This window comes from Pungitius pungitius, chromosome 6 (genome assembly GCF_949316345.1).
Source record: "Pungitius pungitius chromosome 6, fPunPun2.1, whole genome shotgun sequence".
NCBI classification, from domain to species: Eukaryota; Metazoa; Chordata; class Actinopteri; order Perciformes; family Gasterosteidae; genus Pungitius; species Pungitius pungitius.
Window position 1 is genome coordinate 8,777,991 of NC_084905.1, and position 14,386 is coordinate 8,792,376.

Genomic DNA, 14,386 nt, shown 5'->3' on the forward strand with positions numbered 1-14,386 from the left:
GGGGTAATAGGAATCCAACAGCGCCTGGAGCAGCCCCATTGTTCTGGTTGCTAAGAAGGATGACTCGGTACGTTTGGTACGATGCCTACCCAATACCCCGGGTCGACAAACTCCTGGACCGATTGGGCACCGCGCGTTTTTGTACGACACGCTACTGGCAGATTCCAAGGAAAAGCCGGCTTTCTCCATTCCGTTTGGGTTATACCAATTTACCACGCTTCCCTTTGGGTTGTTCGGGGGCCACATTCCAACGTCTCATGGACCGGGTGCTGCGGCCGCCTACCTGGATGACGTCATCATACACAGCACCAACTAGGTGGAGCACGTGCAACAGGTGGCCACGGTGCTGGAGTTCCTGAGGCCAGGCCGGGCTCACCGCCAACCCGCGAAAGTGTGCAGTTGGGCGGAGGGAGGTACGGTATCTGGGGTACCGCTTGGGGGGCCCTCAGGTTGACAAGACCACGGCTAATGCAGCCTGCTCTCCCCCAAAGACTAAAAAAGAGGTGAGGCAGTTTTGGGGGCTGGCAGGGTACTATAGGAGGTTAGTCCCGGGCTTTGCAGAGCTGACCAGGGGGTAAAAAAGGCTCTCTGCGGGGAACCGCTTCTCCATACATCAGACAGATGAACTGGGGTTTAAATATGATTGTGGTGGCGGGCGTGGTTTCAGCCCGGCTGCAGGTGGGAGAGCGGGGGAGTGGCTCGGGGAACGGGGCCAGCTGGAGACAATAACAGCCAGCTGGGGATAATTGTGTGCGTTTTTCCCCCTATTTGAGCAGTAAGGCGGGGGTGAGCGGGGGACAGAGCGGGCTGGAGCGCCGACAGCAAAGCAGACAACGCTGTGTCAGTAAACCAAATAAAAACCGTGTTCCGCAAATACGACAGTGTCCGTGCCCTCATTCCGGAGAACCCGGCAACCGATAGCCAGAGTCGGCTACAGTGGCGCCCAACTCGGCGGAGAGGAAAAATGACGGACGAGGAGCAACGGCAGGAGATGGCGGCCCAGCCGGTGCTCGCACTGGGCCAGATGTTGGCAGAAATGGCAGCGATCCAGCGCGACCAGGCGGAGGCCAACCGCCAATTCCTGGGGGCGCTCCAGGCCCAGGTGGGGAGGCAGGCCCAGGCCCTTGAGCAATTGGTGGCGCGGGCGGAACCACCACCACCGATCCCGACAGCGATGGCGAGCCTGACTCTCCACCGGATGACGGCCGAGGACGATGCACAGGCATTCCTGGAGGCCTTCGAAACAACGGCGGAGGCGTGCGGGTGGCCGGCCGGGGAGTGGGCAGTGAGACTGCTCCCGCTGCTAACAGGGGAGGCGCAGGCAGCAGCCATGGGGCTGCCCCCGGCGGCCCGGCGGGACTACGTGGCGGTGCGCAAGGCAGTGGTCGACAGACTGGGGTTGCTGCCGGAGGACCACCGGCGGCGATTCCGGGGGGCCAGGCTGGGACCCGAGGACCGGCCATTCGCCTACGGGCAGAGGCTCAAGGACGCGGCCGCCAGGTGGCTTCGGGTGTCAGGCGGGGTGGGATCAGCCTCGGACGTCCTCGAGAAAGTGGTCCTCGAGCAGTTCGTGGAGGGGCTCCCGGCCCGGACGGCGGCGTGGGTCCGGTATCACCGCCCACCGACACTGGAGGCAGCCGTCACCCTGGCAGAGGACCACCTGGGGGTACACCCCCGCGGACCGGGCGACGGGGAGGGCGCGCCGCCCCGACCCGCGGCGGCAGCCCAGGGATGGAGCCAGCAGCAGGCGGCGGGACGACCCGGACCGGCCCCACGGCGGACACCGACGGCCCCGCACCGCGACCCCCCAACCACAGCAAGCCCCGGCCCCCTTCCTGACCCACGGGGAGGTTCTCAAGCGCCAGGGCAGGAGTGCTGGAGGTGCGGGCGGCCCGGCCACCTACGGAGGGAGTGCCCGCTAATGGAGGTGGGGCAGGTGATCCGGGTTGCCGGCGCTCCAGCACCCTCCCCCGGCCCGGGAGCGACGTACCGCGTTCCGGTAAGAACCCAGGGGGGTACACGCCAGGCGATGGTGGATTCGGGCTGTTCGCAGTCCATGATACACCAGAGCCTGGTTCGGCCAGGGGCATTGGTAGAAGCGTCGCGGGTGAAAATTAGGTGTGTGCACGGGGACATTCATGAGTATCCCATAGTGTCCGTCGAACTTAGGTTCAAGGGGAAAAAATATAGAATAAAGGTCGCGGTTAGCTCCCGCCTGACGCACCCCGTAATTTTGGGAACGGATTGGGAGGGATTTAACGCGCTAATGGGAGAGGCTGCGGGGGTGCGTTCACGACCGACAGGGACATGCGGTATTTGTGCTGTGCTCAGCGGTGACGCGAGGTCGTCCGACGCCGCCGGGGGAGGGGGGGAACCGGCGGAGCATCCCGTGGAGACTCCGGCGGTTCCCGAGTTTCGCTCCATGGAAGATTTTCCACTCGAGCAGTCTCGTGACGATACTCTACGCTCAGCCTACGACCAAGTGATAAAAATTGATGGTCATTTGGTGCGCCCTGGCGCAGCACTGTCGTACCCGCACTTCTCATTGATTAGGGACAGACTGTATAGAGTGAGTCGTGACACTCGAACGGGGCAGGAAAACACCCAGTTGCTGGTGCCGAAAAGCCGCCGGGAAATGATTTTCCAGGCGGCTCACTATAATCCGATGGCGGGTCACATGGGATACGGGAAAACACTAGACCGGATAATGGCCCGATTTTATTGGCCAGGCATCCGGGCGGATGCGCGCCGCTGGTGTGCGTCCTGCCCGGAGTGTCAATTGGTTAATTCACCAGCCATACCACGTGCCCCGCTGCGGCCGCTACCGTTGGTGGAGGTCCCGTTTGAGCGTATCGGCATGGACCTCATCGGGCCATTTCACCGGAGCGCACGCGGATACCGCTTTGTGTTAGTCCTCATGGATTACGCAACCCGGTATCCGGAGGCAGTGCCATTGCGCAATATCTCTGCAAAGAGCGTCGCGCAGGCTCTGTTTCAGGTCATCTCCCGGGTTGGAATCCCGAAAGAGATTCTAACAGACCAGGGCACCTCGTTCATGTCGCGCACACTGGGAGAACTTTACGGGTTACTGGGCATTAAGTCCGTCCGCACGAGCGTGTACCATCCCCAAACCGACGGGTTGGTGGAGCGGATGAATAGGACGCTGAAGTCCATGATTCGTAAATTTATTAGCGACGATGAACGTAATTGGGATAAATGGCTTGACCCTCTGTTGTTTGCAGTCCGGGAGGTCCCCCAGGCCTCCACGGGATTTTCTCCCTTTGAGCTTCTGTTTGGCAGGTCACCAAGAGGGGTGCTGGACCTTATTAAGGAAAGCTGGGAGGAAGGTCCGAGCCCCGGGAAAAACGAGATCCAGTACGTTCTGGACCTGCGAGCAAAGCTCCACACACTGGGAAGGATGTCACGGGAGAATTTGCTCCAGGCCCAGGAACGACAACAGCGGCTGTACAACAGAGGAGCCATGCTGCGAGAATTCACACCGGGAGAAAAGGTACTTATATTACTTCCTACTTCCAACTCAAAACTCCTGGCTAAGTGGCAAGGGCCCTTTGAGGTCACACGCCGGGTGGGGGATGTTGATTATGAGGTGGTGCGGTCTGACAGGGGCGGTGCTACACAAATATACCACCTCAACCTCCTGAAAGCCTGGAGGGAGGCGGAGTCTGTTTCTCTGATTTCCACAGTATCGGAAAGAGAGGACCTGGGGCCGGAGGTGCCAAAAGCGGCTAATCCCACCCCGCTCCCGTGTGAGGGTCATCTCTCTGAGGACCAGAGAGCAGACGTTGCCCAGTTGCAGAAGCGGTTTGCTGATGTGTTCTCCCCCCGGCCAGGCCGCACCGACCTGATAATGCACAGAATTGAGACTCCCCCGGGGGTGACGGTAAGGTCACGACCCTATAGACTACCCGAACACAAACGAAAAGTGGTCCGGGAGGAATTAGCAGCTATGTTGGAAATGGGAGTAATAGAAGAGTCCAACAGCGCGTGGTGCAGCCCCATCGTTCTGGTGGCCAAGAAGGATGGGACTGTGCGGTTCTGCGTGGACTACCGCAAGGTGAATGACGTATCACGATTCGATGCTTACCCAATGCCCCGGGTCGACGAACTCCTGGACCGGCTGGGCACTGCACGTTTTTTTACGACCCTGGATTTAACTAAGGGCTACTGGCAGATTCCCCTGTCATCAGAGTCCAAAGAGAAAACGGCTTTCTCCACTCCGTATGGTTTGTACCAATTTACCATGCTTCCCTTTGGCTTGTTCGGTGCCCCGGCCACATTCCAGCGGCTCATGGACAAGGTACTGCGCCCGCACGCCGCGTATGCGGCCGCATACCTTGATGATGTTATTATCCACAGCACCACCTGGGCGGAGCATGTGCGGCGGGTGGACGCGGTGCTGGAGTCGCTGAGGCGGGCCGGGCTCACCGCCAACCCGGGGAAGTGTGCAGTTGGACGGAGGGAGGTACGGTATTTGGGGTACCACTTGGGGGGGGGGCAGGTGCGTCCTCAGGTGGACAAGACAGCGGCAATTGCAGCCTGCCCGCGCCCCAAGACGAAAAAGGAGGTGAGGCGGTTTTTGGGGCTGGCAGGTTACTACAGACGGTTCATCGCCGGGTTTGCGGACCTCACCAGCCCCTTGACCGACCTGACCCGGAAAGGTGCGTCAGATCCGGTCCAGTGGTCGGAGCAGTGCCAGCGGGCGTTTGAGAAGGTAAAACAGACTCTCTGTGGGGAGCCACTCCTCCACACACCTAACTTTTCTCTCCCGTTTGTTCTGCAGACCGACGCGTCGGACAGAGGGCTGGGGGCCGTTTTGTCCCAGGAGGTCGAGGGGGTCGACCGCCCGGTGGTCTACATCAGCCGGAAACTGTCGGAGAGGGAGGCCAGGTACAGCACGGTGGAGAAGGAGTGCCTGGCCATCCGGTGGGCGGTGGGCTCCCTGCGCTACTACCTCCTGGGACGCTCATTCACCCTCTGTTCGGACCACGCCCCGCTCCAATGGCTCCACCGCATGAAGGATACTAACGCCCGGATCACTCGGTGGTATCTGGCCATGCAGCCTTTTAACTTCAAGGTGGTCCATAGGCCGGGGACGCAGATGGTTGTGGCGGACTTCCTCTCCCGCCCTCTCGAGGGAGGGGGGGGGGAGTAAGCTAGGCCGGACGGCTCCCCGGCCTAAGTCGGGCGGTGGGGGTATGTGGTGGCGGGCGTGGTTTCAGCCCGGCTGCAGGTGGGAGAGCGGGGGAGTGGCTCGGGGAACGGGGCCAGCTGGAGACAATAACAGCCAGCTGGGGATAATTGTGTGCGTTTTTCCCCCTATTTGAGCAGTAAGGCGGGGGTGAGCGGGGGACAGAGCGGGCTGGAGCGCCGACAGCAAAGCAGACAACACTGTGTCAGTAAACCAAATAAAAACCGTGTTCCGCAAATACGACAGTGTCCGTGCCCTCATTCCGGAGAACCCGGCAACCGATAGCCAGAGTCGGCTACAATGATGTTTCTGTAATCTGGCCACAATGTGTTGAGGGGATGTCAGAATCCCTGCCAGCTAGTGTGACTGACGAAACAGATTTGAGAAGGTCACAGAGACACTGAATACGAAGGAAAGGGACAGCTGTGACAGCGACAGTCAAAGTGTTCTGATCACAATGTCAGGCAAAAGCATTTTCTAGGATACTAGTTGTGAATGATAAGTAGAACCTTGCAGTGCGACCCAGTTTCTTACACAATGACTTTCCCAGGCCAATAAATTGCACACGCTTAGAGGGACATGCATTTCCTCCTGGATTACTGTTGCAGTTTGAAACAGTGAGGAACATATAAATATATTAATTACTTACAAATAGAAGATGCAAAAAACTGGTTAGATAACTGCAAAACGATTTGACTCATTGACCACCCCGACTACTTCTTCTTCCACGTACTCTTTGGAACTTTATTGTAATACATCAGAGAAAAAGTAAACCCAAAAATACGTTACCTTGTGATTGCCCAAACTGTTTTGTTGTACAAGAATGCAATTTTTTAGGAAACAGAGGTGTGAGGGAGTTTGGTCTTGACTAACTTAAGAGATGTATTGACATAATACAGGTTCTTTTTTAGATGCACACTGCTATGTTAGAAAATGACGTATGCTTCAGACCAAAACTTTTTGTACATTGTGTGTAAATTGTCATTTTCCAACACGACAGTGAAAGGCCACTTATTCCTGTGTTATTTCACCACATGCATATTCCTGCTCTGCGGCCACCGTCTGCCCAGAGCAGAACAGGAACATTCTGACTGAAAAAACGACATGCACAGAAGGTTAGACGCCGTCTGAACAGATGCCAGAGCGCTTCATTGTTAAACATGCACGCAATATTATTCATGATTATTTCTGAAGAAAACGACACAAAATAGTATTAAAGACGGTACACATAGGAAGTGAAATGCAATAGCTGTGATTAAGGTGTGTTGGAAGGAAATGGTCGTTAAATTAAGTTAAGGAGAGGAGTGGACAAAGTCAAGTCAGGGACACACCTAAAGAGAAAGAAAGATCTCAGTGACAAGACAACAGGACCTGAAGCTGCCTTTTAAGTAGAATGGAACAACGTCAAATACCATTGAATGAGCTGTTCACTTCTCAGATAAACTCATCACAACAGAAACTGAAAGGGCAGCCTCAGTCCCTGTGGCGTTCATGCAAAGGGCCTCTGTGATCAGGGGAAAGATGTTAGCAGTGACAGTACGGTGGTCGGACCAGCAGGTGGCACTCTTCTCTTTCTCATCACCCTCCGCCATTTGATCCTGAGTTCATGAGGATGGGGGGACAGCCCTGTGGTCCTGGTTTAAATGTTGTCGCCTGTCATTTTGGGGGTAAAATGTGTTTTCACGAAAGCTGGTTTCATGCCAATTAGATTCACACCAAGATGTTCTAGAGGATCACTTTTTTTAAAACGCAATAATAATACGTGCAGTACTAAATTAATCTTGTGCAGGGAGATTCACGACTTAAGTCTGGGCCAGTGGACAAAGGTCTAGCACAACAAGGGTAAATCATTTCCTAAGGAATTGGCCTAATGCGCGTGCTGCTCAAGCAGAAAGGCTGCTCATCTAACGCTTATCCTTTAAACATTTAAAGATGTTGGAGGTCTACTGGGGCTTCTTTCACAAAGTGAAATGCTTCCTGTGTCTAACCGTTTTGCAACACAATGGTGGTTATGAGCAGGGGAAGGAATATTAGCAAAAGTTATGCAATATTAAGAAAGGAATTTATATTATAAAAAGAATAAAACACCACAATAACTTTGTGCTCTCTTACACAACAGTGAACTAATGTTCCGGTGAACTTCTGTCCACACTTTACACATTGCCATGTATTTAACCAACATATTTTGAACCCCAAGCTAGTGTTTTATACCAGTCTTTACCAGAGGTTACCAGAGGTGGGACAAAGTCATTGTTATGCAAGTCACAAGTAAGTCTCAAGTCGTTGCCCTCGAGTCCCGAGTCAAGTCGAGTCAAAGATGAGGCAAGTCCCAAGTCGAGTCAAAAGTCAAAGCCAACAAGTCTCAAGTCCAAAGTCTTACCATTTTAGTTTCAAGTCAATTCAAGTCCTCTTATTATGGTGGGGACGGGGAACCCTGGGTGATGGTGCGTTGCCACACAGACCTAGACTACGTAGGGAAGGAAAGGGTAATGGTGGATCGACTTTGACTGTGTTACAGTACTTTAAAACGGACGTTGACATAATGTTGGCGAGGATTTCCATCGGAGTCTGAATCCGGGTTCAAAAATCCCGATTTTTGTAACCATGAACGAGCTGTCTCGTTGATACGGTAAAATGGACTGCAGTGATTGGATGTCGTGCAGGCAGCGCGCGCTCTCTGCATACAGGTGGCGCCCATTTTTTTGACAGATGCAGATAAACAGAGCGGCGCGGCCGTGTGAAAATGTTTTCATGGGAAGTAGCAAGTCTTCTTGAGTCAAAAGGCCCGAGTCCAAGTGAAGTCACGAGTCATCGATGTTAAAGTCCAAGTCGAGTTGCAAGTCTTTGTACGTTTTGTCGAGTCGAGTCTGAAGTCATCAAATTCATGACTCGAGTCTGACTCGAGTCCAAGTCACATGACTCGAGTCCACACCTCTGGAGGTTACCATGTGTGCGCTAGATTTGGTGCTTCTGATGTTTCTGGTAGTTACCGGGATTAACCCGCTGGTCCGACGGCGCGTCTGGCGGAGCCAGTGGCGCGCGATGACATGCCAGCGGTGCGTGGGGCGGCTGGGGGAAGAGGGGTGGTTAAGAGGCGCATTGCTGGCGGGGCACGGTGACCCCCCCGATGCCTCCTCTCCTTTATCCTGCAACAAACACAAGGTGGTTATTGGGTGACAACTGCGATGGGAAATGCGGGGCGGTGGGGCGCAACAGAGCAACAACATCCGGTATACATAAAAATGTGATTCAGGACTTGGAGCCTATCTTCGCTCCCTTTCTGTTTCAGCATCAGAGAGTGAGGGCTGCAACCTTCCTTTTGAAAGGAAAACAGGAACAGACGTGTGCTGAGACTTGACACATTAAACCGTGCACATGCAACTTCAAACACGGAATATGCTGCAGTCAGGTCACATGGAAACACTGCGTAAAAGGTAGTAGCTGGGAAGTTACTTTCAAGGCCGTAACCAACGTCTTGGACCTACTGATGTCTGAGGTAAAGGCCAGATTCTAAAGTCATTTATTTTCTATATAAATGCATTTTAATTTGTTGCCTCTACATTTGTGTATTTACTATAAGGATAGTTCCTGAAAGAGTCATTCAAAACATCCATTTTTTCAGCATTCTTTTATGAATGTGTCTTACTGGTTATGCCAGGCCTGTTGTAGGTTTTATTTAGAAAAATGAAAAAAATCCTAAAGATGTCCAGTGTCATCTTCTATCTGTAAGACTGAGGGCCTGAAAGAAACGTACTGTAAATCCTCAAATAAAGACTGGGATTCAATTAATGGCCGGGCTTCAGATAGTAGCCGGGGGCGTGGTCGATACGGACAAATAAAGGCCGGGCCCCAAATACAGGCCCGCGGTTAAAAAAAAGAAAAAAGTAAAAGTAATATTTCATAAATACATGTTCTCCTTATGTTTAATGTCATTGGCTAATTTCATGGACTGTTGGCAATGAAAAAAGACTTTACCACGTAGGCCTACTAGGCGAATTTGTTATTGTTCATGAAGGCGCGTCTCATCCATTGTTTCAAAGCGGGACAGCCATGCGCCGCTGGTAGGAATGCGCTGGCGCAGCTCCCGCAGCGGGGGGAGGAGAACCACACGCAAGTAGCCCAGGATGAGGAGAACGACGAGGAGGAGCTGCTTAATAATGAACTTGTTGTTCTCGATGATGAGGATGGGGAAGAGGATGTTGAGGGGGACGCCGAATAGCTGTACAAATGTTCCCTCATTACTGGTGAGCTTCGGATTTAGACCTAAGTATTGTGTTTAGATGTAGGCCTATTTTGCAAGGTCCATTTAGTTCGGAGTTTGTTTGCTCCATTTGACCGTAGCTTAATGGCTATGCCCATTCAGATGTTGCTGATGAATTTGGTAGTTGCGTAATATGACAGACCTAGTCTAAGTCTGTCTGACACTATGGTTTATTACCGATTCATTTTTAAATGGTTAGTCTCCAGAAAGTTGATTAGCTATAGGTCTACCGGTTTCATTCTATCGGTAAATGTTTGCAGGAAGTGCTGAACGCATATGCAATGAATGATATTAGCCTACTGTAATTATGCCCATTATTTTATTTAAATAATACAATTCTATAACAGAAGATACCGGTAAGTAAGAAATGAAGGCCTGCCCTAAATACAGGCCGGTGCGCTGTGCAGCCTACGTAAATAAAAGCCCCGGCCACTATTTGAGAATATACTGTATACATGTTCTGCTTCCTGTTCTGTGTTATTTTATAAACAGTCACATTTTAAATGTATCTATACGTACCTAACCAGTTATGACGTTTCTTAAGGGTCAATCAATTAGTGTAAGAGAACTGTGAGTACTTGGCTGTGGAATAAATGATTGACGCATTCAAAGCAGCGAGTGTAGGAGGGGTTTGCAGTAGCCATAGAGAAGAACTTTAGGTTGGCACCAAGGTGCTTCCGGAAAGCCTCAAATGGAGATCATTAATTACCTCTTGTGCACATAAACAAATTCAACCATCCATCACGACTAATGAGCAAAAACCTCTGTTTTCATACTTTCCAGGTGGCTGGTCCAGTCACAAAGTAACCAGCAGCCGGACATTAAGGGTAACTGAAAAAAGGTGGACTGACCATGTCTGAATCCACGCCGCGCTGCTCCGGCAGCAGGGGCTTCTCCTCGATGAACTGCTGCTCCTTCATCCCCGCCATCCTGGACAGCAGTCTGCAATCACCACGGCAACACTCAGGCACCACACATTTAACGGTACACAAATACTTCATCATCATACAGAATACAGTGCAGCACTGCTTTTGCTTCACTACTGATGTGTTGTATGATGATGGCATTTCAGTGGAAATGAAATGTAATGACTTTCATAAATCCCCATTATAGTTCACCAATTAAATAATTTGCTGAATGGGGATAACCTGAGCCGTTGATAGATGAGGAACTGATTGGAAACAGAGGTGGAATTAAGAAAACTGACCTGAATGTTGGAGGGAAACAAAGACAGCTGCAGACACATTGCAGTGTTTGCTGGCATTTTGATTGCTGATATTACCGCAATACAACTTAAGGATGGAGGAGTTAGTTAGGCTCCTTAAATATACACAGAGGGAATAAATATGTCTTCTTCTGACTTCACTAGAGTGGAGAGAGAGGTGATATTAGTTCACCGTGTCTATAGTGGGGCATTTGTTGCTGTTGAGTACCGTGTTGTTTTACTCTATTTACTGTCCATAACAAAGTAAAATAACAGTACCCTTAGTTTTTTTTTCCTCTAGCAGTGATATAGACCAAATAATCTCACTGTACCAACCCAGTGTTAAACTATTTCTGCTCTATATGCCGCTCTAATTTCTGCTCTATATGCCGCTCTAGCATCTCGTTAGCCTGGTAGGTTTTCATGTAGGATTTTACATACATACACTTTCTTTACAAAATAAACTTCCGAAACACGTGAATGAGCAACACAGGCTATATTATGTAAGCTATGTAGGGAACCTATAATAGGTCAATGATGAGTTTTATTTTCACATTGGTCTTGGTCGTGTCTAGTAGGGCTGGGCAATATATCGGTATAAACGAATATATCGATATATTTTTTAATAGGACATGGAAATAGACAATTTCGCATACATCGATATATTTCAATTTGCGCTCTGCAAGCAATAGTTCATGAACTCGTTCATATTTTGGGCGAATGTGAACTGAACGTACTGTATTAATGCCCGATGAACGTCACTGTGAACTCGTTCATTCTGGTGTCTGTGATTCAGGTTAACATCGTTCAATAGGGTGCCAGATTTCTATAGAAAACACACCATAAACGCGCCTTAATAAGTAGCGGAAAAACATCCAATCTGGCAACACCAGCCACCAGTGTCGCACCGCGCATGCGTCATCAACAAAACAAAGAAATGCATGGAGGCGACAGCTGCGTGTGGCAAAGAGGCGGCGTATAATAATTTAAATGAGTTTTATGAAGTTACTGACAAGGTCGGTGAGAATGGGAAGAATCTGACCTTTCTTTGCAAACATTTGCACCTTGATGATAACTGTCATGTTTTTATTCCTTATTTAAAAGACCACACTCCAGCTGCTGCTAGTGTGGAGTGAATGGACAGCAACATTAAAGCAACAATGGGGAAATGCTGTCCCCTCAATGCTAATGTAAAACCTGGTTGGATAAGGATTCAAAATTGGATATGAAGATTAAATACAGTGGGGCAAAAAAGTATTTAGTCAGCCACCAATTGTGCAAGTTCCCCCACTTAAAAAGATGACAGATGCCTGTCATTTTCATCATAAGTAAACCTCAACTATGAGAGACAAAATGAGGAGAAAAAATCCAGAAGATCATATTGTCTGATTTTTTAAGAATTTATTTGCAAATTATGGTGGAAAATAAGTATTTGGTCAAAAACAAAAGTCCATATCAATACTTTGTTATATACCCTTTGTTGGCAATGGTCAAACGTTTTCTATAAGTCTTCACCAGGTTCTCACACACAGTTGCTGGTATTTTGGCCCATTCCTCCATGCAGATCACTTCTAGAGCAGTGATGTTTTGGGGCTGTCGTTGGGCAACACGGACTTTCAACTCCCTCCAGAGATTTTCTATGGGGTTTAGATCTGGAGACTGGCTAGGCCACTCCAGGACCTTGAAATGCTTTTTACGAAGCCACTCCTTTGTTGCCCGGGCAGTGTGTTTGGGATCATTGTCATGCTGAAAGACCCAGCCACGTTTCATCTTCAGTGCCCTTGCTGATGGAAGGAGGTTTTCACTCAAAATATCACGATACATGGCCCCATTCATTCTCTCCTTCACACGGATCAATCGTCCTGGTCCCTTTGCAGAAAAACAGCCCCAAAGCATGACGTTTCCACCCCCATGCTTCACAGTAGGTATGGTGTTCTTTGGATGCAACTCCGCATTCTTCTTCCTCCAAACACAACGAGTTGCGTTTTTACCAAAAAGTTCTACTTTGGTTTCATCTGACCATAGGACATTCTCCCAATCCTCCTCTGGATCATCCAAATGTTCTCTAGCAAACTTCAGACGGGCCTGGAGATGGACTGGTTTAAGCAGGGGGACACGTCTGGCACTGCAGGATTTGAGTCCCTGGTGGCGTAGTGTGTAACTGATGGTAGGCTTTGTTACCTTGGTCCCAGCTCTCAGCAGGTCATTCACTAGGTCCTCCCGTGTGGTTCTGGGATTCTTGCTCACCGTTCTTGTGATCATTTTGACCCCACGGGGTGAGATCTTGCGTGGAGCCCCAGATCGAGGGAGATTATCAGTGGTCTTGTAGGTCTTCCATTTTCTAATAATTGCTCCCACTGTTGATTTCTTCACACCTAACTGCTTACTGATTAGAGATTCAGTCTTCCCAGCCCGTTGCAGGTCTACAACTTTGTTTCTGGTGTCCTTCGACAGCTCTTTGGTCTTGGCCATAGTTGAGTTTGGAGTGTGACTGTTTAAGGTTGTGGACAGGTGTCTTTTATACTGATAACGAGTTAAAACTGGTGCCATTAATACAGGTAACGAGTGAAGGACAGAGGAGCCTCTTAAGAAGAAGTTACAGGTCTGTGAGAGCCAGAAATCTTGCTTGTTTGTAGGTGACCAAATACTTATTTTCCACCATAATTTGCAAATACATTTTTAAAAAATCAGACAATATGATCTTCTGGATTTTTTCTCCTCATTTTGTCTCTCATAGTTGAGGTTTACTTATGATGAAAATGACAGGCATCTGTCATCTTTTTAAGTGGGAGAACTTGCACAATTGGTGGCTGACTAAATACTTTTTTGCCCCACTGTAGCTTCAGTGTTAAAACTAATAAAATAATTGCTGACTGTGGTTCTATATGGGCTTTGGCAATAATTTTGAAAAATAATAGCTTGCAGCAACATATGGAAAAAAAGAACTCCCCCCCCTGTCAGCCCGCGAAAGTGTCCGTAATTTGGAGTTGGGAGAGTTGGCAAACCTAGGTTACAGCCAGGGGTGGAAGGCACAAACTGCTATACGAACAGTGTGTGAAACTGCTCGCTGCAGAAGCCGCATTCCAGAAACAACCCGAACAAGCTCCAGCCCCGAAACAAAGCTCACTGCAAGTGGTGTACTTTAACGAAAGCGGTGTCCTATCACATTGCTAAAGATATGGTCCCTGTTGCAACTGTTGAACAAGTCGGATTCAAAATGCTCCTGAAAACGATTGACCCGAGATATGAGCTTCCCAATCGCAAGTACTTTGCAAGAGAAGCACTGCCAAAAATGTATCCTGAAGTCAGGCAGAGCCTTGCTGCCCGGCTCGCTAATATGACCCATTTTGCCTTGACCAGCGATATGTGGTCAAGCAGGACGTGTGAGCCCTACATGAGCGTGACAGTTCACTTCATTCAAGACTGGGAGATGAAAACAGGATTTTTTATAGATATATTTTTATTTATATGTGCACCTTATGGAGCTTTGTTTTAAAAAAGAATACTCCCGTTATACACTATTTATGTTTACATATTATTTGAACGGCTGAGCATTTGTTTATTTGTTTAATTTAATTTATTATTTATTCATTTTTATTTATTTGATTTTGCAACTCCTTACTGAAATAGCTGGTTTCAATTAAACGACTAATGACATGTCATATTTGGCTTTGACTTTGCTTTGATATTTGCGTTCAGGATTTCTTCCCTT

The 14,386-nt window shown here is 49.6% G+C and overlaps 1 protein-coding gene across 5 annotated transcripts in view; it reads right to left on the bottom strand.

Moving 5' to 3' along the window:
- Window positions 1–14,386, bottom strand: part of ndrg4 (NDRG family member 4) — a 55,179-nt gene that overhangs the window by 21,486 nt on the left and 19,307 nt on the right. For 3 of the 5 annotated variants that reach the window (XM_037450758.2, XM_037450760.2, XM_037450759.2), the window contains 2 exons: window positions 10,322–10,412; window positions 8,200–8,355 (listed from right to left, as the gene is read on the bottom strand). In XM_037450758.2, coding sequence (XP_037306655.2) covers window positions 8,200–8,355; window positions 10,322–10,412 — 247 coding nt within the window. The remainder of the gene's footprint in view (window positions 1–8,199; window positions 8,356–10,321; window positions 10,413–14,386) is intronic. The other 2 variants (XM_037450761.2, XM_037450762.2) reach the window with 1 other exon arrangement.